General features: G+C 42.6%; 2 protein-coding genes across 7 annotated transcripts in view; both read right to left on the reverse strand.

Annotated features, from left to right (window-relative positions):
• Positions 1-8176, reverse strand: part of MAK (male germ cell associated kinase) — a 32257-nt gene extending 24081 nt beyond the window's left edge. For 4 of the 6 annotated variants that reach the window (XR_008464946.1, XR_008464947.1, XM_054192119.1 and 1 more), the window contains exons 1-3: positions 8063-8176; positions 2431-2769; positions 660-714 (exon numbers count right to left, since the gene is read on the reverse strand). Coding sequence is in view for 4 of the 6 variants with exons in the window: in XM_054192119.1 (XP_054048094.1) it covers positions 660-714; positions 2431-2531 (156 nt within the window). In the remaining 2 variants the exon portion in view is untranslated. Of the gene's footprint in view, positions 1-659; positions 715-2430; positions 2770-7832; positions 7938-8058 lie in introns of those variants that run through there. The other 2 variants (XM_054192116.1, XM_054192117.1) reach the window with 2 other exon arrangements.
• A 6732-nt stretch (positions 8177-14908) lies between these two features.
• Positions 14909-20373, reverse strand: GCM2 (glial cells missing transcription factor 2). The gene is made up of 5 exons (XM_054193148.1): positions 20332-20373; positions 18711-18963; positions 18198-18310; positions 15968-16093; positions 14909-15790 (listed from the first exon to the last, which is right to left on the reverse strand). The coding sequence occupies exons 1-5, from the start codon at positions 20371-20373 to the stop codon at positions 14909-14911; spliced, it is 1416 nt and encodes a 471-aa protein (XP_054049123.1).
• Between the last annotated feature and the right edge of the window lie 1688 nt (positions 20374-22061).

A 22061-nucleotide genomic window follows, 5' to 3' on the forward strand; every position in this document is an offset into this window, starting at 1 on the left:
ACCTAATTCCTTGCAATGAAAGACAGTTCTGAAGCTGTAACAGCTCTTGCTCACAGGACTGTATAAGAAAACCCAGCAAGTATTTTGTCACGAAACTTTCATGAACAAGGACTCTCTTACAGGTGTTCTTTTTGAAGATACTGATTACAAGTTAAACCAACTTCTTTGTTATGGAGTTTTGTGGTTTGTATATACAAAAAATCAGATGCCTGAAACATGGGATGACGTGGAATTTAAGTGCAGGGTTTCAAGTGTTATTCTATCATTTGGCTAGTCAAAACTCCCAGTGCTTTCTACAAATGCCTCAAATACAAGCTATAAGGACTGGATATACACCTAGAAATCTGCCAGTAAAATGAAAGACTAGGATGGTAAAACACAGAAACATACACAACACACACAGAGAATTAATTTCTTTATCTTCTCTCAAAGACAAGAGGCTTGGCTATGAGACATGGCCACTGCTTGAGAATAATGAGATATTCCACAAACCAGCAGGAGCTCTAGGAGCGCCAGCAGCCCATGGTTTTGCAGAATCTGTCACCCCCATTTAAAGTGTGCACAGTTTGGCCTTATGCTTGGACATTGTAGATGCCCTTTTCCTTCATGCAAACCTAACCAGACACTTATTTTTAAATGTGGTGTGTTCACCACTTTACCTTGACTTCTCTCAAATTCATACATTCATCCCATGAATAGAACTTTCTTTTCATTCTGAAATATAAGTTCAAGATAAAGTGTTTTCAGTGAACAGTACAAAATACTTTTAGAACAAAAAAACTGAACATATTTTCCAAGCGTAGCATAAGCTGTATTTTGAACTCAAAACATTCTAGAATACCCATCATCAACATAATTAAAACCAAACTCAACTCTTAGAATTGCTAACATATTTTACAGGAGTAGTTAGCCAGAAAGACCGTGATACTCCACAGTATTTATAAAAACATCAGGGACACACAACCCCTTTGTATCATTTTAAGTGTGCTCTTAATAACAAGGAAAGCAACAGTGACGCTGCACGTAAGACATGCATATTTCAAACCAGAAAAAATCCCTTCTTTGTGCCTAGGTTGCACGTTCTAGGAAAACAAGAAAATTATATTTTTGGAATCTGAAAAGCATCTTGACTGCTTAACATTATAATTAAGCATCTGACTTGATCAGTCATTTTTACAATCCTGTTCCAAGCTTTTAAATACAAAATAAAAATAGTTTCATTTTTTCAAGCAATACTCATACATATATACAATAGTCTCTAAACTAATCGTTATATATAACAGTATAATACATTTATTTGTAAGTCTTGCATAAATACAAATGTGGATATTCCGTGTTGCTCAGATCTTGGGACAGTGTTGGGAATGGCATGTTATTTGCTGTGTTTCTGTAAAGTTCTAGCGCCTACAGCGAAGAGATTTAAACCCAAGATTTTCACTAAAAATAAACGTATCTTCAACCAAAACTGTCCCCCCTCAAATCCCAAACTTAAAAAATCCCACAAAAGGATTCCAAATCCTGAAATAATGCTAATGAAAAACACTTCCCACAAAATGTTGTTGCTTTTGCCTAAAAATGATGAGAACAATCAACCGCAGATTATTTTTTTAGCTTAGATTAATATTAATAACTTAGGTAACAGTACTAGCAGTATATGGAGAAACCTGAAATTCTTAAAACAAAAGTCAGTCAATTATATTACAATTATCTTTCTGCAGAAAATCCATAAATGGAGGGAAAAAAAAAAAATCTCAGCAACCTACAACAATTTCTGCTATTTCAACTTACACTTTACATCCTGCTTGCAATTCTTCCCCACTTCCCTAGTACAATTTTTCTTGTTTTCTAATAATCTTTTTAGGCAAGTATCATAATGCCAATGATTACGCACAACACAACTTCATTAGATCCAAGGAGACCGTCTTTATTTAGCCAACCAGATCGTTACCTGGTATTTATCATGTAGCACTATCTGAAACTTAATGCAGGACCTATAAAGATTTGGTGGGGTGGGAAGGTATTGCAAATCTACCCATTGAGATGGGTATTGTTACAATTCATATAAATAAACAAACTCCCTAATTAATCAACTGCACATTCAGTTTTGCTTTTCCTTTGGTGTTAGCCTAACAACGTTTTTAGAAGGAAGCACATTCGAACTGAACAAAACCAGCATGCAATTTTATAAGCCAAGATAAATCAGTAACTTATACAAACTGATGTGTATCACTATTGTTCTGTTAGCTGAAATGTGATCCACAGTCACCTTGTTAATCATCTTAATTAAAAAAAATAATGTTATATTAATTTCCTCAGAAAAAAAACTCCCTTTTTTTTTTTATTCTACACAGATGGCAGACAACAATAAAGTTAAAAGTGAAAATCTTTAAGCTTTTGCAAGTACCTTAACTAAATTTAGGTGTTACATACCTTTTGATAGCCACAAGTTCTCCTGACTCGTTGCTCTTCCCCATCAAAACACTGCCATAGGTGCCATCACCTAGCTGTTTCATGATTGTATAACGGTTCATTTTCTTTTAAGACCCAGATAGCCAAAAGCTTATGAAATTCTAAATGTCTTCTGTTTTAATAAGAGATTCTATGCTCTTTGATTTTCTTCAGGAACTCTTCTTCCAGACTGTTTTACGTTGGTGAATGTCTTCTCATAATGGAGCAGGATATTCACTAATCTCCTCCAAATTCCAGCTACTTTGAGATCCAGATACAAAGTTTAAGAGACAGAACAACATGGTCATTCTCACATAGATCCTTTAAAAAAAAAAAAAAGGGAAATATGTAATTTTATAGTATTTTAGTAAAGGGTCACTCTACTATTTTTATCTAACAGTAAAAACTCCCAAACTCCCAAATCTGTATCTGTTCTTTAAATAGAACACTTCAATATAACTAGTTCCTTTAAATCCTTCAAACCACAGAAGGTGCCTAGTCTAGGATTAGGGTTAGAGTAAGCAGGGACCGGAGAGTCAAGATTACCATCATAATTCCCTAGAACCAGAGAAGCGTGTTTAAGGTTGATGTCCTCTGACGGAACTCTTTATTCTTGATTTGCACACAGCAGCAGCTTCCTAATCTGTAATGAAGGCAGGGCCGAAGTTTGGGAAAACAGACAGAAGAACCCAAATTTTGCACAAGGTGCTATGGTAAACCTAGGGTCTGAATGCTGTGTTTTGGATTGGTAGTGCAAGCAGGCTCGCTATGCTTAAAGTTAATTGAGGAAGGGAGGTGAAGAAGCAAGATAAACACTGCCTTCTTCACCAAGGTAAATCAAGATGTTTTAAATGTACTTGGATACTTTGCTCTGAAGTTCACAGAATTCTTACTCTGTAGCCACAGTTAGGATTAGGCACAGTAATGGCTGAAGAGTTAAGCTTATTGTTCAGTTTTACAAGGCCTGGAGAGAGAAGTATAGAGCTCACGTGCATTGGTATGGAAGACTAGATCTGAACCGTCATTTGGAAAAGAATCCACATTAAACAATTTTGAATCTTCGTCTTTGAATATATGTAAACCTTAATGTAAATCCTGATCCAAACCTGAATCTGAACCCTAGCTTTCATTATACACAACACTATCTGTCACCAACGCTTCAGATGAAGGCCAGTTCCCACAGGTCATATGCACAAATCCTAATTCTAACCTTAGCACCGGCTGCCTACTAGATGCAATCCTAAAAACTAATGTTAAAGCACTTATGCAAACTCATAATAGTCATCCACTTATTTTTGCAGACCTAGGAAAATGCTACCAACCAATCACTGTACCATTTGCTCACCATAACCCAAATGCTTAAACGCAATAGAAGCACTGACTGCTAATCAAATTCCAGCATTATCTCTACCTTTTGCCTCTGCTATCTGAAAATGCAAAATAAAGCTCAAATCAACTGGCATCCACTGACAGCCTACCTCTATAGAAGATACAGGATTCCGCATGCAACTCTATCCTGTAGTCCTCATCCTTATGCCAGAAATAGCTACAGGCTGGTATGGCTGTCCAAACAGATTAAGGAACTGAAATTCAGCTGGTAATACGGGTCAGCCCTGAGATTCACAGGCCTGGCCAAATTCAACAATAAAATCAGACTCTTACAAGTGTGAACGCAGCATTCTCGAGCAGACTAGCCTACTGTGTAAAGGAAATATCTGCCTGGACAATACACTGATGTTTCTAAACTGGTATTACTTGAAAGGGTGCTTACCCTTGGAGAAGGCATAATGTACACCTTGTTACTCCCTGTTGCTTTTGTTACCAGGGAGGAATCTTACATCAGCTGTTAAGATGCCAGTAACAAGTGACCTAGTGGACATCTCAATTTATAATCTTTGTACCAGACAACCGCCAGTTTGGCAGTGAAGAATATAAATAAGTTTTTATCCATCCCCCCACACCCCCAAAGCCATAGCTACGGTAAAAAAGATCGCTAGTTAATAGTGTATTCCATAACAAAACAACAAATTTACCAAAAAGTAACAATCATAGACAATTCAAATTATGATTGGGTTTTAAGTTAGGCTTTCATATATTTAAGCCTATTGTTTTTCTCAGAATTCAGCTTTATAGCTTATTCCCCAAAGTACCTGCATGCACTCTTTAATACCTTGGTCTTTAATACCTTGAATAATGCCATTTCTTCACCAAGACTATTTGGTGACTCCAATAATAAGGAGATGATCAAGTGTTTATGCCAAGCTAAGATACATACCACATACATATCTTGCAAGTTATCAGTTGTTAGTTTTATATATACATATATTGAAAAAACAAACCAAAAACTTTCTGGAAGTATTCTACTACACATTTTAAAACACAGCATCTGCATCTAAAGCATCAGCAATGATAAACTGCTTATGCATTTTATGTATAGGTCCACATAGGCATATAACACCAAGTGAAGTTACATGTAACAGCATTTCAGCGCCTGTGTTTCTCTCTTTCAACAAGCATCATTGTACATTGTTTAAGACATGGTTTTCGGAGGGGATTCACCAGTGTCTGCCAAAGATGGCCCTAGCCTAAACTCCTAGAGTTACATACATTAAAAATTTGGAGAACTTGCATGCATTTCATGTCCAACCTTTTGTTAACGAAGTGAACCAAAAGACCAAAATGAAAACCTCTGTATTTGCAATAAACAGACCTGATCTAGACACAAACCGCAAGTTTTGACCTTGAAGTCCTCTAATTTTGATGCCTAAATCCTATCAGCTTTCCAAGTAATTCCTGAAATATAAATTAATCACATAGTTTTACTTTTTATTTCTTTTGTCCAATTATTCCTTTTGTCCAATTCTATTATTTTGGCATGTGCACTTGAAACCGCATCACATAAAGTGTTTCTTCCCTGCAGAAATGCTATGTAATGTAACACATCACAGACACAATTGTGCATTTTGTCTGTTCTGTAATATATTTTATTGCCTTATTCCTTTTCTGCTGTATACTGTAATTTTTAGGGTATGAAAACACTAATCAAGTGAAGCACAGAAATGTCAGCACATTCTTTCAATAATCAAATGGAAACGTCAAAATTACTCTACTGAAGTGCACAAGACCAGGTGTGAAGACTATGTACCTTGACAACAGTACCATCATACATACCACATACATGCACCACCACACTGGTGCGCACTAGGCCATTCCACTAACGACTCTCCTGAAAGAGTTGTCTTGGTCACTTACAGTTAATAAAAAAGGCAAACGAGGGAATTCTTACAGTGGGACATCATCAACTGAAAACTAACCAAATGCAGTGGGAAAAAAAGGACTGCAGGTATCATGCTTGACTCTAGGCTCTTCTCCAACTTCTTAGAGAATTCATCCTTCACACAGAAGTATCTAAAAAAATGACAGAGTTCTGTGGACAACTAAACAGTCATTTTACGGCAATGCTATGGCACACAGTAGTCCATAAGAAGTGGTGGAGAATGGCAGAGGTTTGCTGACCAAAAAGTACAGTGCTGGATCCTGCAAGACTCTAACCATACTTTGCACTACAGGTACTCAGCTCAGATGTGCAATTTTTTCTCTGTGGTCTCTATTTTTTTCAAGTTTGGAGTTCAGTTTTCTTTTTTGTACCAACCTGGGGAAGAGCAAGGGCTCAATTTATGGTTAACACAAGCCTCTGAAGTAACTTTTCCCATCATGAAGCTTATATTATAGTATTTCCTCAGTTACATGAAGCTCAAAAATGTAAAATTGTCATAACAGTCAGCTACCGAACTGAAAAGAGAAATCCTACTGTAAACAACAGCTTGTTTTATACTCTTAATGACATACTGCCTATAATCTCTTCACACAGGATTAAGGAAAGATTAAAGCAGGGGACAAATAGAGGACAAAATACAATAGGTTGAAAGAATCTAGTAATCTGTGTAAATTTAGAGAATCTGAACAAGTACTAAATAATTTAAGCAAATTTCCACTTTTACTGTATTACTGGTGTTTTATTTTAAGCACTAGCAACAACTTTAAATTATTTTAATATCTGAATTACATTTCAAAATTCGACGAACAACAGCAAATCATCTGCATTTCTGTTGTATAAGTATTATGCATTACCAAAAGTTTTATGTTTGCATGCTATCGCCTACACTCAAATTAAAATACAAACTAGAATATATGACCCAATAAAGACCTCCCACACAGATAAGCAAAACACATACAACCCAATTTCACCAACCTGTTTACAGCAACCGTTGAAATCACCAAAACCATTCAAAGAAAGTGGTACTACTCTCAATGATCAAAACTGGCAGTATTACACAGTACAGAAGGTATGCTGATACAAATTTTAAAAGTCAAAAAACCCAACCAAACAACCACAAACCAATGAACAAATTGTTGCTACAAGAACGTTCTTTGTAGTGACTGTGTATTAGTGAAGCTGGCAGTAATCAGGTCGCATGGCAAGTGGATTCAGTTCTTAAGATTAACTACAAATCCATTACTCTAATCAAAGACCAGTCGTTATTTAGATGCATGACTGCTCAGATGCAAGCAATAAGTTAATAACACTGACAATAAATACTTGTACTTTCAAATATTTACTGCTTTAAATAATTTTTTTTTTAAAGTATCTTCAAAAGTCTAAAATATTGTTTTACTTCTTTGTATTGGGCATATCAAAAAGCAGCTTGCTGGAAATATTTTCCCTCATTTTGTTCCAAAGTAGCTTTGCTTTCAAAACAAAATGATCCACACTAACTTTTTCAGGACGTTTCAACAGCAACCTGCCTGGATGCTGCTGCCCCATGCCAGCAAGGTTACCTCTTCCCACGCCCCGTGAAACTTCTTCCCGCAGTGCAATGACCAGCAAGTAGAGTGAGTTTCAGGACAGCAATGGTTTCAGCGAGACCTGCTGATGGACTTTCAAGTCTCCAGCTTTAGGCAGCATCCAGAAGGAAGAGAGACTACCCATCTTTCAACAACTCCGCACCACCGCAAGTTTCAATAAATGCCCGTTTCCCTGCCAATTTTAGTTTCGCCTGATGACAGTTATCTCCCACGAGTGCACAGCCGCCTTCCTTAATATATGCTCACAGTGCAAAGGGGGGCACAACTCTCCTCTCGCTTACTCAGGCCACGAAACTCAAGATCACCCGGCCTGAAGTTTCACCCTGGTTCTCATAAATAAAAATTCACCTCCTCTCATTAACCCTGAACTTGTCAGACTGTCAAGGCCCGGACCTGCCTTACTGGAGCCAAAGCAGGCAGGGTCCCTACCTACACACGCTCCGCACCCAAACGGAGCCCACCGCTGCAGAGCTGAGCTCTCACACACGCGAGGAAAGGCCACTAGTGACCCGGCCCACCTCAAATCAGCCTGCGGCCTGGCAGAGGCCGTCCCGCTGAGGGACGGACGACGCACCCCAGGGCTGCTCCCACCTAAACCGGCAGCTCCTTCATCCTGGTGGGACCCCAGGGACACCCCAAACGGCCCGGCCCCGGATAGGCGGGAAAGGCTCAGGGACGCCCACCGCCGCCCCCGCCGAGAGACCCAACCCCTTCCCCGTCAACCGAGCGCGGCCGGCCACCCACTCACTGCAGCGCTGCAGGCGGTGCTGGCCGGCCGGCCGCCATCAAGATCCCGTCCCACCCGACGGCCGCCGATCGCCGCGGGGCCGCTCTGCCTCGTCTCCGGGGCGACGGAGCGGGGCGGCGGGAGGGGCCTGCCGCCGGCCCCGCCCCTGCTCGAGGCGCGGGCAGTGCGCAAAGCGGAGGAGGGGGACAAGATGGCGGGTGGCGGGTGAGGGGCGGTCAGGGGAGAGGGGACGAGGCACAAACGCAGTCAGGCAGCCAGCAGCGGCCGGCGGGATCCCTGCCTGGCGACAAGAGCCGTGTCACCTGCTTCCGGAAGGTGGCACCACAATACGCGAGATCACCTTGAGAGTGTCTTTGCAGTTATTGCTGTTCATGATAATTAAAGGCGCCAGCGAAGCCGCTGCGGCCTCAGGATGTGCACAGAAACTCGTGTCTGTAATACTCGTAGCTGCGATGAAGCCTGCCGGCGTTTTTATTATTTACTGCAAGCAATTTGTTAAATGCACACTGCTGATACTGATGCAGGGGGGAAGCTTCGAACGCTCTAGGCATTCTAAAATACATATGCATATTTCTATTATAAAAATAAACGTGAAGTGTCTTCTCAGTCCTTCGTAACCCACATTTTCCCAGGGTGAACAGAAGGCACGGTTAATAAAGATTGCGTGTTTAGCGTCAGAGTCGGAGAATAATTTTGGCAGTCAAGTCTCATTTTAAGCTTTCAATTCTCAACGTTAGTTTGAACTTCCTATTTTTTTTAAATGTTTTTGAGAGCGGGGGGCAAGGAAAGGAGGAGATCTTTTCAAGGTGGTAACTACTAGTGGTACTGCGGAGGGAAAGGCAGAAAATTTTTTTAGAAATTCAGATTCCTATCTGCTTCAGCAAGCAGGCTTGCTGAGTGAAAACGGGAAGCTGTCTTAATTATATCTTTCTTTTTTATTACCTTTCTTCCTCCCCCCCTCCCCCCCCCCCCGGTGTTCCTCATTAACTGGTGTGGTAACTTTGTGGTGGTTTAAAGGGCATTGACAGATTAATTGCTTCTACCTCAAGTCAACTGTGTGGAACGTGGGGCTATGGGAATCGGTTTTCTGGAATCCGAAGGATTTGATTGCTTACGCATAGTTTGCTGAAATGAAAGTTAAGGAAAACAATGTTGTATTTTTCTGAAACAGAATATGCCCACTTCCTGTATTGAAATGAAAACATCAGCCGTGCCTCCCCGGGTAAGACGAAGTTCAAAGGTGAGACTTGGACCTGGGGAGGGAGAAGGTGCCATCGCCCACATGGGTGAATTCAGGCAGAGGTTCGACAGGAGTCGATTATACGTGGCAAAACCTTTAACGATGTGTTCACCTGTAAGGATGTGTTTGAACGCTGTTCAACGTATGGACGTACATGATACTGGGCGTACATGACGTGTGGAAGTAGCTCTCCACCGTCAGTGGAAACGGTGCAGGTTGCCCTGCAGTGTCCCCTCCCTGTGCTTCTGTCCTTTCCTCTCCCTCTCCTCAGTTTAGCCTCATCGCACATCGGCCCTTCCTTCCCTGTGGTGGGCTCCCTCCTCCTCCTCTGGTGCTGCCACACAATTTCTGTGGATATCCCTCTGGCTGCCTTCCTCTGCAGGGTGCTGGGGCTAATGTGAATCTTCCTGGGACCTTGCTGGGCTTGTGTGCCTGAGTGTTAGGTGGCCTGTCAGACTGGTTTGTGAAGCCATAATCCCTTCTCCAAGGAGATTAGACCGTGGAAAGGAAGGAAGTTGCAGTTGCTTTAATGCTCTTATCCAGGAAGTCCCTAGAACAATGTTCTTCGTTGCTTCTGGGGCATTTCTGGTCTAATTACAGTAACTTATAAGAGATCTGTCACTGACAAGGGATCTGATATTTAAATAATCTCAATATCAGTTTTGCAGAGGTGCAGCACTTAAGTCTGAATTCTGTTACCAGGACTTTGTGCCTGTCAGTTGTTGGTACCTTCCACAAAGCTCCCCAGCATCTCACGTGGGTGAAGGCAGAAAGGCTGTAGACAGAACTTGCCAGCGTTTAAGCCAACCTGCAACACGGTGTGGAGCTGGAGGATGAGCGCTGCAAGCCAGTCACTTCACACCCCCATGTTGTCACAAAGATGGGGGAGAGAGGAGCTGCCCTGTGCTCTGCCTGTGAACCGGGAAACCGAAGGAAAGGCAACAGGCTGGAACAGAGGCCCGGGAGCTGCCGGGATGTTTGTGAGCCTTGTGAGAGGACCTCCAAGGGGACATCCTCCTGCACCTGCTTCCCTGCTCATTTTACACAACAACACGAGCAGACCCGCTGCTAATTTTCTGTTGAAAGAACCCTCTTTGGTTGTGGTCCTTAAAGGTGTCAATACTTTGCTCAAACTCCAGCCTAAGTACCCGAAACCAGCTTCTCCCCAACGCCATCACAAGTGCCAGCATGCGTGTCGAAGATAATAGGGGGTTGTGTAAACTTCATTTGGTTTCTGCTTGTTTGAATGAGTTTGAGCCAGGCTTCTGTGTGATTACTTGTTCACACCTGTATCATCCCACTGATGTTCGTGTTACATCGGACTCTTGTGAGCCCACGGAGGTGTCCTGTTGAAATGCACTCTCCGTTTTGCACAATCCCAACTGTAGCCCTACATAAACGGTAACAGGTTCACCCTCCCTTTGCTCGTGACAGACAGGTGTTTACTTTACGCAGCTAGAACACCTAAGGCTGTTATCCAGACATGGGACACCACCGTACACCAGTCTCATTACTTCTCAGGCAGAGGGGTTTTAACCTACCTGTACTAACTTTTCACTCTGCGTGTTGGGAGGAACTGCTCCAATGTTAAATGTCGCAGTTCTCCCTTTTTTATCTGCATGTGACTGCTACTGAGAAGGGTGGGAATGCCATGAACTTTCCTAAACGCATCTCTAGAACTGCGTTGTGCATCCTGCTAAACAGTGTCTCTCAAGAAACATGATCTACGTTTGTGAGTGGGAGTCACTTGGTTGTATTAGATAGCTTCGCCCAAAAAGACAGAAGGAAAAACCCTAGAAATCCAGAAGAAATCCCAGAAAACCCCCAGGAAAAAAAAAACCACCACACCAAACCCAAACCAGTGTCAGAAATCATATTCTGCTCTGTTGCATTGTCATTGTCTATAGAGTAGCTCTGGTTTCTACCCGCAGAGCTCAGAGGAAAGCTTGCCTCTGTCTTTAAAGATGGTATTCTGACCCCCAACATGAGATCACCTGCTTCAAGCTCAGTAAGCCCCAAACAGCCAAGTTTCTGCATGCTTTGTTTCTAGTATTTAGTGTATTTGAAGAGCCCAGAGATAACCTGCTTTTGGAAGAGGAGCGAGGGCAAAGCCAATTGTTCAGACTCTCAGCGGAGGTCTTTGGCAGGACTGACTGGGTGGACACACATGGCCTTGGAGTGGGACAGTGTGCCGGGCTCTGTCCTCCCCGCAGAAGGAGATGCGACCACGGAATGATGCCCACATGAAGTTGTGCCTGTCAGATGTGTGACATACGGCTGCATTCGGCGGGTACGCGGTTGAAAAACGTTGTCAAGCAGCCTCTTGTCTGTGGGAGGCATCCATTCAACACTTGGGCTTTTAAACTTTACCATTAAAAGGCTGCTTTTTGGGTACAAAGGGCAGCCTCAGCATGGGGGCAGATGGCACTTTACCTCAGTAGGGCCCTTGTAGTCCATATGAAGCCGGAGGCACAGGTGGCTGAGGTCTGAAAGCGCCTTTTCCCCCCCCTCCCTCGGTGGCTTTACCATAACAACTGGAATTTGTTAGATGAAGATGTCTGCCGCAGTACAGGATGCGGGCTGGCGAGGGGCTCCTCTCATGTGCTCGAGGCAGGACCAGAAACCGCGCTTGAAGGGGATGATTAATGGAGGAGAAGCTGCTTACTCAGGGACCGAAGGGATCACATCTTTCTTCAGGATTGCTGCTTGGCTTTTAAAGTAAATTCTGTAGCTATATAAACCAAAAAGGAGGCATTCAATCTCAGTTTTTTTTTTTGTTTTGTTACAGAAGCTCGCATTGCCTTTATATTTATATATTTTGGAGAGAAAACTATGTACAGCACTAGACTTTATCCATCTGATCCTTTATCTGAAAGAGGTAACATATGTCTATCTTGTCCCAGACACTTGTACATGAAAGGGAGCAAAGTGAAGAAGGATTGCAATAACCTTTAGAGTAGTTTTATTTGTTCTAGTGCTACAGATGATGCAGTGAGGTAATTGCTACCGTAGCTTTTTACTGTGCTTAAACAGCTGTCTTGTTTATTAGAAATAAGTCCACATCTTAGCATCTTAAGCAAGTAGCATCTTAACACAACTGGCTGCATTTTCTTAACTCATGTACAAAGTTCTGCTTAAAAGGCTGCGTTTAAGAGCATAGCATAATGGTTTAAGCATACAGCTACAATGACAAGTTTTATACCAGTAACATTAACAGCACAAAACCCACACAGCTTAATATTTTAATACACTTGAAGCTTGTGTTGTGGTTGTCTAACTCTTCTAAAATCAATGTAAAATGGAGCAGCTTACAGCTTTAAAATTTTCTTTGGCTTTCGCATCTGCTGTGAATCTTTCCAGATTTTTTAGTCATTTTGTTTTGCCTTATTCCCCTCCAGTGTGCTTCTTTTAAACTTAGAAGGCTGTAAATCTCAATTTTTATTCTACACACCAAATGCTGTAATATGATTTGGAGTACAGATGAAAAATCTCAGTTTTGTAAACTGGCGTAGCGTTATTTATTCCTGAACTCTAAAACATTACATCAGTCTTTCTCGGTGGTAACTTGGTGGGGTGTTTTTTGTGTCCCCCCCCTCCCCCTTTTTTTTTTTTTTTTTTTTTTTTAAGATCAGTGTATGGGGTAATTATCAAGCTGATGTTGCTCACCTGAATCTGTTCTCGTCAGGAATTTAAAACACCTGGTGGAAGAATTGCCCTGAGAGTTTAACATGAGCCAAGTGAGGTATACAGCAAATACCCTAAAGGACAAGGTAGGCTTGCTGCAGATGAATTCATTTAGTGTTTTTGTAAATTCCAGCTTTGCATGGCTTGAATTTTTAAAATGCTGGACAATCCACTACTGAAACAGGATGCTATTAGCTAAATTCCGTTGGGGCTCAGTTTCACTTATCAGACTGTGCACATTGTTTTCATAAAAATACAAAAAGAAAGAAAGAATGATTTTTAAAACTTGGGTATTTGTACACCATGCTTTGCAAGTAAGATTTGTTTTGCAGTTTGATGATAGCATCACAAGGTTCTGTATGTTGAAGCCAATTAGCCAGCTGCTCACATTAGTTTATGTGGTGCTTTGTTTTTAACTGTGATTTCATGTTTATTGAAAGGGTACAGTAGCATGCTGTTACTCAAAACATAGCAAAAATATACATAAAACTGACTTTTCAAAAATATTTCAGTGTCCAAAAAGTTAAAGATACTTAGTAACTTAATAATTATGATGATGATGATAATAAATTCTGTCACCCTGACCAATCCGCTGTGTCTACATAGCTCCCTTGCTCAGCACGCACAGTTTGGGTATGGGTTCCATTCCCCCTTGCTAGACAGCTTTCAAAATACCTCAGTTTTAAACCAGCAGTACTCATCCATTTCTTCTTCTTTCTGGCCTACTGGAGAATTAGCTAAGAACTTGGGGATGCCAGTCCTTACATTTTCGTTGTTTAGCTCAGAGTGCCTAGAAATTTTGTTTTCTGAACTCTCAGTTTGTTGGTTGCTTCATTTCCAGAACAGTGCTGTCATGGGGAGTTATGATTGCAGAGAGAAAAATGACTAAGAGGAATCCTTTGGAGGACGGAGAAGGATCCAGTGGAGATGCAGTGCAGAAAGGTATGCCAGGAAGGTGCGTTCAACACTGATCTATACTGCTAAGCAGCTAGCATCTTGCATTTTTAGACAGGATGGAGTTCTATTCATGGATAAAGTGAATTTCTGCAGCAACACCTGCGTAGCATTGGTCTGACCAGCTTGCCAGACCCTTTTAGACAAAAAGCGGTTTCACTGCGAATGCTTTTGAGGACCATATGCGTAACCCTGACACGCACACAACGCCGGGCATGCTTGGTGGGATCACCTGAGCCTTCTTGCCTCCAAAGCCAGATGTTGTTTCTCAGTGGTGGTGGGGCTATGCCTGGGCTTTCCTTTTTGCATAGAAAGGCTGGACAGTCAGAGCCCTTGATGCACGGGATCAAAAGGCAACATGAAGTTGGCATGTAGGTTTTTCATTTCTCATTTCAGAGAAACCTAGCTGGTTTTTCCATTCATCAAATGGATCACAGCAGGTGAATGGACCATTCAGATCAATTATTCATCAAATTGTCTTGCTTTCATTTCTTTTATTTCTTACATTTTCTGTCATTTCTTTCAGTTGACTATAGTCTATAGCCACCTTCCTTCGTCTTTTTTTCCCATTACCTGGTTAAGTGTTTTCTTTTTTAGCGATGGAGTGTTATCTCTCAAAGCTGGAGGAGTCTGGCAGGAGTTGTGGCTACAAGAGGATTGCATCCCCCGTCAGAGGTGGCTGTTGACTCCCAGCGGTGCTGTGCCTACCCACTGCCTTCCCCCAGGCATGTCTGGGGCTCAGCTCCTTGTGCCATTTTAGAGAATAGGTGGGGCTGGTTTGAAATTTTGTGCGAAATACGCTTTGCTCAGCACAGCTCCAGAAAGGCACTTTTGGGGGATAAGCTGTTGTGATGTACTGCCTCCTCACCTCTCCTCAAATCCCAAACCACTGGGCTTAGCATGCACATGGTCAGCACGAGAATATATTTTGCCATGTGCACGTATTTGCCATTTAAGGCAACATTTAGTCAATATTCAGCACTGTCAAACTGTAAGGTCTCGCCTTCGTGCTCAGCATAGCTGTTCCCCAGCGTTGGTCCGTATCGATAGGTCTCCATACTCTCAGCTGGTTCAGACTTTGTGGGGACTGGGTCATGCTGGTAGAGCAACGCCGACTTTATCATTCCAAAATCCTCCTGAATCTTCATCCCTGAATAGATAGTGCCTGAGACGTTTTCTGCCACGTGAGTATAGCTCTGAAGATTTTTCATGTCGCAGAGGTTGTCGCTGTATTTCAGCGTGGACGGCTTGTAGGCCTGGTAGGACACCTTGGTGGTGGTTGTGATGACGGTTTGCAGCGGCGGGGCTATGGGAGAAGGGCTGGGACCATACCTGCAGGGGTAGTCCCCACCACAGTAAGGGTGGTTAACACTTGTTTGCATCTGTCCATAGTCACTCCGTTCTCCACTGTTAGTTTTGCCCCAAGCTGGTTTCAGTCCGTAATGTCTGCCAGGGTTATCAAAGCTCTTATCATGGGCGGTCACAGTATTGTAGTGAGATCCATTCAAACCAAGGGGATCAGCATCGATGGCAGGACTTGTCAAATCTTTGTAAAATGTTGGGTAAGGGCTGGAGCTTATAAAGGTAGGAACTCCGAACTCATAGCTGCACGGCCTGGGCACATAGATCCTTGGATTGGGGCACTTTGGGTATGGCAGTAGCTGGTCCTCTTGGAAGCTGGCTGGGTCGTAAGAGGCTTTGTAGAGGTCAGTGTTTTGCAGTGAAGGGTAAGACTGGGCTGGAATCGGAAAACCGGTGTCTGTGATGATACCGACCCTTTCTGGGCCATCCATGCAGGGCAGATTCTGTAGGTTATTGGCGTAATTGCCGGTGTCATGATACCTTCCTGCCTGACAAAGGCAAGAAAATCTTTGAGATTCAGGAATCAATACTGCCTGCACATCCGTATGTGTCTCAACACTTGTGCTACTGCTCATTTCAGCCCCAAATGAATGGATTGATTTTGCCCTGGGATCCCCAGCACATGATTCTGACATCTTTTTAATTGACTAATGACTTTGACTTACCTCCGAGTTGAGAGGTCTCTTTTTCTGGGAATGATGAGAAGAGGACATTTGTTTCTTAATTGTACTTCGTCTTGCCTCTGCCTCCAATTTGCTCTCTGGCCTGGGGTGGTCATGGACTCCTTTAGCCTAAATTAGGATTAGCAGAGAATTAGATGTGAATGGGAAGGGGGTAAGAGAAGAGAAGTAAGTTAGAATGAGAGGTAGCCACAGCACCATCTGTGGTTTGGCACAAGAGAACAAAGAGGAGAAACTAACCAACAAGGAGGGACTAAATGTAAAAATAAATAAAATAAATCATGATTTGCAGGTAGATAGATGGAAAAAGTAAGGGAGAAGTCAGAGAGGGCTGCAGGGCTGATGAAGGATCAAAGGTGTTACCTGTCTTTGTGACATTCAGGAGTAGCTGATTAGAACCAATGGAAAAAAAAAGATTATAAATTTAGTTTGATTGGTTTTCTGCAGTCCAGGGTCTCAGTTCTGCTTTAGAACAGCCACTGTTAAAACAGTATAAATATGCCTTGAAGAGGTTTCATGCCACCAGATGACAAATGTTCCCTACTCTAAAAACAGTAAACATCTTCTGAAAAGGACTAAAAAGTATACCCTGGAAAGCCATCCAATGATGCTCTGCTATTGAAACATCTATGGATATGCAGATCTATGTACCCAAAGCTATATTAATATATGGTGAAACAATATATTCTACATGTCCTTACTCATTACATTTGCATAAATGGATCTGCATATAGGCTCTGATACAAATTAGGAAACTTAAAATAGCTTTTAAAATGTTCTCCTTTCTCAAATAGAAATTAACTTCTAAGTGAGGATTTTTCAACAATTTTGATGGTAAAAATCTTCAGTTTTTGCATGTCTGTGACAGAATATCCGAATAGTAATAATTATAATAATTCAGTTGAGAATTTGAGCATGTGGCCAGTTTGCTTCCATTTACCGACTGGAGAACAGAATTCACTGCAGTGTGGGTCAGGGGGAAAAAAAAAATCATCCATCAGAGAATGCAATCTCATAGAACAGAAGCTTTTCATGAAATTTTTGTCCTAATGTTGCTAAAAAAGAACAGATCAACCTGAAATTTCAAATTTTAGCTTTCTAAATTTCATTTTTTTTTCTGGCAATTTTTAAAATTCTCTTAAAATCCAAAGGTTATTTTCACATGAAGTAAAATTTTCCCATTTCAACTTGTGCAATTTCAATAAGGCTCTTCTTTTCCCATTTATTTATTTTAGTAGGAAATAAGTATTAGGTCCTTGGTGAGATTAAGTTGTCAGATGCGCCAGGGTGCAGGACAACCTTTTTGTTCATACTTGTGTACTGCAAACAGGAGAATTTTAGACATTTGTAATGATGTTATAGTTAAAATTGAATATTGTTAACACTCAAGTGCTGCTTTCAAGCAGACAGCCAAGTGTTATTGTTTTATTTGTTCTTGTCAGGTTTGTACTACAGAGGAATTCAGTCATGGACCAGGAGTCCACCAGGCTCACCATGGTCAGTGTTACACTAAAAAAGAGAAAAAAGGGGGGCGGGGAAAAATCTCTTTCTCTGGATATAATTTATATATGCATTTATGTATGCATGCTTTTTATGGAAAAAAAAAAACCAAACAAATTACCTGACTGTCTCTCGGCTTACAAATCACTTGAAGACAACCTGTTTGTGCTTAGCCTGTTCTCATCCAATGTTATCATTCCAAATGCAAGTCATAGGAACCATGGGATCTTCTGTTAGTGATGAATTTGTTCCTCTGTTACAATAGCTATGAAATTTTGAAAGTTTGCTTTGATTAATTTTCAAAGAAGGTGAAAAGTCTTAAATTTGTGTAGCATCTTTTCTATAACTGCACCAAGCTATCTGGTATTAATCATCGGTAACCTTATTAAAAAATAGTATAAATATGAGCAAAGGTACGTAGTGATTCTACCAGTCAAAAAAGGGGAATTAAACATTAGTGAAGAATGTCAAGCACTGGAGAAATAACTTCTGCTTTTTTGAATATCCTAGGAAAAAAAAATGTTATTTTTGTATTATTGAAGATATAACCTAAACCACACCGTTCATGGATTCCTTCAAAACAGTCTGATCTGGGGAATCCTAAAATGTTTTGTTGTGATTGGATTTAATGCCTTAATTATTGGTAATTCCAGGGATGTGAGTAATTTGTAAAACTGGAAAAATGCGTGTGCACGTATGTATGCATGCATTTTACCTGGAAAAATATTGCTTTGCCATCAAGCCTCCAGAAGTTAGTGACTGGGTAGCCACTGTGTCCTCGGCAAGGGATCAGCTCAAGGGCCGAGTTACAGTTTGGGCAGGCTTTCTCTGCAAATAGAGATAAAGAAACTACTGAAGACAGCAGTTAAAGGCAAGGATGTTGTCTGAGAGTAAACAGAGCTCAAAACCAATATGATCAGTCTTCATGGAAATTCAGATTAAAATGCAGTGTTCAAGGAAATGCAACATAGACCGCCAAGCATAACTGAATGGTATGGACTAGAGCTGCGTACTTGATATAAATGCTAATGAGTTAAAGGATTTTAGATCCATTTGCCCCCTGCAGTATTTACAGACAGACACTGGTGAAATTTGGAAATAAATGTATTCATCACAGTCTTTGCAATTATCGCCATAGTCTGCATGCAAGTGAGGGCGATCCCAGTTTAGAAACCAAGAAATCTTTAGAAAGAAAAAAATGGGATCCCTCGGGCATCCCGACTCTCACTTTGCTGCTTCTGCCGAGCCTTGTCGCATATGGCGGGGCGAAGCTGCAGCCGGGCTCCGCCGGGCAGAGCGCAGCTCCTGGCACACACCACCACCCCCAGGCAGGACTTCTTGAGGATCTGGCAGTTGTGGTTGTTGGTGTTGCGCATGGCCCAGCCGCTGAGGTGTCTCTGCGCGTTCTTCTCCTCGCTGGAGTAGATGAACCGCACGTAGCCGTCGGGCCATTCCTGGAAGGCGTCGAAGTGCTTGGGCTCCTGTGGCAGGGCAAGCAAGGCAGCAAGGGAGAGGGCAAGAGAATATTAGCAGGATATTGCAACCTGATGGTTTTGCCCTGTTACAACATACATAATGGGGAAAAAAGGGCTTTTTCTGTGACCACTCAAGCAGCAGGAAAAGAATAGCTCATTCAGAAATGCTTTATAAAAGGGGAGAGGCAGTCTGAGTTTCCACATCTCAAAAGAAAGTCAGGATCCTTTCCTCTTTTGCATTATGACCGCTGCGTGTTATCACAGATGCCTCTTTGCAGTAAGGTTACCCAGCTGTAAGAGATCAGCCTTATTACCAGAACTGATCTACCACCGACGCGCCCAGGTAGGACAGAAGCTGCCCTGCTCCTACTTGCTATTAATTTCTCCTCACTGTGGAATTGTGCACCTGCAAACTAGAAATTAGAAGTTTTAGCTAAGGAATGGTTTCTTCAAGTGCATCTAATGTAAGCTGAATAAGGCTTTGGACAAAAAATAAAAGTTAAAAAAATTGTCATTGTAAATGTACTTCCAATATAAGTATAGTAGTTTGGAGAAAGAAAATTTGACCAAAAAAAAAAGTTAAAAAGATTCGCATCTTAAATATACTTTTACTATATACATTGTAGTTTGGAGAAAGAAAATATCAATTTCGGATGTCACTAGCTTTCCAGAGTTCCTTAACAAAATATAATTATCAGAGCAATGAAAGAATGACCCAGATTTTAAACTCCAAATATTTACAGTATAAATAAGACTTCCTGCAACACTTATTTGACATACATATGTACCACATATGAGGAATCCCAGTGAATGGAGGTAAACTACCAGCATTTACAGGCTTAAGCCATTCTGTAATTGCATGGGCTCTGTAAAATTAAACAAACTCTAAGATGAAAAAAGTTGTGAATTAACAATGTATTTGGAGCTCACAACTAGAAAAAAGCGAAGTGCTCATTGACAATAAAACGTCACATCAACAAACCAATGAAATATTTAGAGAGCTTGAATTATAATAGCAGAAAATAGTCAATCCAGGGTTCTTTTTTACTTTTCTTTAAATGGGGAATGAGGGAGAAGGGAAACACGCTAAACAGCGGAGCTGAAGGTTGTTTTAGGAGTTCACAGACAGCCGGCCAAAGCTGCGTATCAAATCCATATTTTATTACAAGTCATTTTGTATGGACTACTGCAGCCCATCAAAACCCATATAATTATACGTGGAAAGGTGCAGGAGAATTGAACCAGCCGTAAAACGAAGCTTTGCTCCGGGGGAAGGTTTTTCTTGTCTGGCACCCCTGTCGCCTCGACCTGCGTTATAGACGGCCGGGGATTTTTCTACCGCGTTCCCCCCCAACCCCGGCCCCGGCCCGGTACCTGCGGCAGCTTGGGGTCGTTGATGTCCCAGGTGAGCTTCATGCCGGGGGGCAGCAGCGGGCGGCGGCTCCCGCTTTTTTATGCGATCGGGGCGTCCCCGGGATGTGGGGGGACTCCCAGGCAGCCCCGCCCCCCCCCCCCGGGCAGGCAGGGTCTGCTCCCCCCTCCGCCCCCCAAGCGGGCTCTGCTGCGGCTACCTGGAGATGGGGGGTGTGTGTGTCAGCTGAGGGGGTCTTGCTTGAATCCACACCCCCAGAATCAGCGGGGGAGGGCGCGACCTCTCTAAATGTGAGTAGGGTCTGTAAGTCGGGGGGTGCCCCTGATGTTTGATTTCGTAGCTGTCTGCGGCTTAAAAAAAAGCCTCTGGAGGGAGTCAAATAGGAATAACCGGCTCTTCCTCCAATGCGGGCGTATACCTGCGCTTCGGATTTGGATGTAAACGAATTAAGGGTTTTTACGCGTGTTCTCCCTTCCCGCTGTGCTCTGTGACACAAGGCTTAAAACAGAAACCCAGAGTCGGTGCTGTCCTATCCATCAGCACGCTTTAACTTATTAAAAAGTTACAGGTAACGTTTTTTTGTTACCTTTTTCTTTTAGGAAGAAGTAGCTGATGGGGCTTTTGGGGGTGGGGTGGGGGAATTTCTTTTTAGCTCTCAGAAACAGAAAGAAAAAAAAAGTATGGATAATATAGAGACGGAATCGTTGAATGGCTAGTGCTGCTATAATCCTTTGAAGGATCCCACCTGTTACAAGGGATTTTCTCATTTGCTTCCGTCCCCTCTAAAAATTTACTGAACTTTACCTTTAGTTGTGCAAAATAAAATAAAACCTAGCCTGTAACAGAAAATGCTAGCTGTGACCCACCCCCACCAGAGAGGAGCCCCCCCCGGCTCCTCTTTTGTACCCCTCTGCTCGGACGGGGGTCCCAAACGCCGCCACCGGGGTGCGGGGGTGGCCCTTCCCCGCCGCACAGGTGCGGCTTTTTAGTGCGGGTGCGAAAACTGGCCTCCTCCCCCCCCCCCGCTTTTTTTTTCTCCCCCACTCAGAGCTGAGGGCGAGTTAAGTTTGCCGAGGGAAGGTGGGCGCTGGGAGCTGTGGGAAGTGCTGGCTGAGCGTCTCCCCTTCGCCTCACTCGCTGGTGTATCCAGCATCACCTGGCTACTGTCGTGCGAGGGTCGTGGAGAGGGGGCGAAGTAGCCCCAGCACCCTTTTCCCACCCCCTCCCTGGTTCCCGGGTCGCCCCCCGCCTTGGAGCCGTAGCCCAGAGCTCCCCCGGCCATGGACCAGGTAAGCCCTGCTCCGTGCAGCAGGGAACTGGCAGCCGGGATGGGGGATGAAGTGGGAGTGGCAGGGAGAGGGGACAGGGATACGCAGCGTGATCCCCACGCTGGGGGACACCCGCGGGGCCTCGCTACCGCCTCTCCTGGTCACGGCTTTGGTAAACCTCTGGTTTGGAGGTTTTGTGGGGATTTTGAAACTTTACGTAGGAAATAAGGAAGGAAAAACGGCCCTCTAGGAAAGATGGGGTGAATCTTCAGGGTTTTGGGCTTTTTTTCTGTGGTTTTCTCTCTTTTTTTCTTTTTAAAGGAAGGAAGAAGTGAGGACCGTAATAAAGGGATGAACAACAACATGGGAGCTATAGCAGAAGACTATGTAAATATCTTTAAAATGTATCCTTAGCTTTATCTTACAAATAGCTATGTATATATTTAAAGGTGTGTTCTTAAATG

This window comes from Rissa tridactyla, chromosome 2 (genome assembly GCF_028500815.1).
Source record: "Rissa tridactyla isolate bRisTri1 chromosome 2, bRisTri1.patW.cur.20221130, whole genome shotgun sequence".
NCBI classification, from domain to species: Eukaryota; Metazoa; Chordata; class Aves; order Charadriiformes; family Laridae; genus Rissa; species Rissa tridactyla.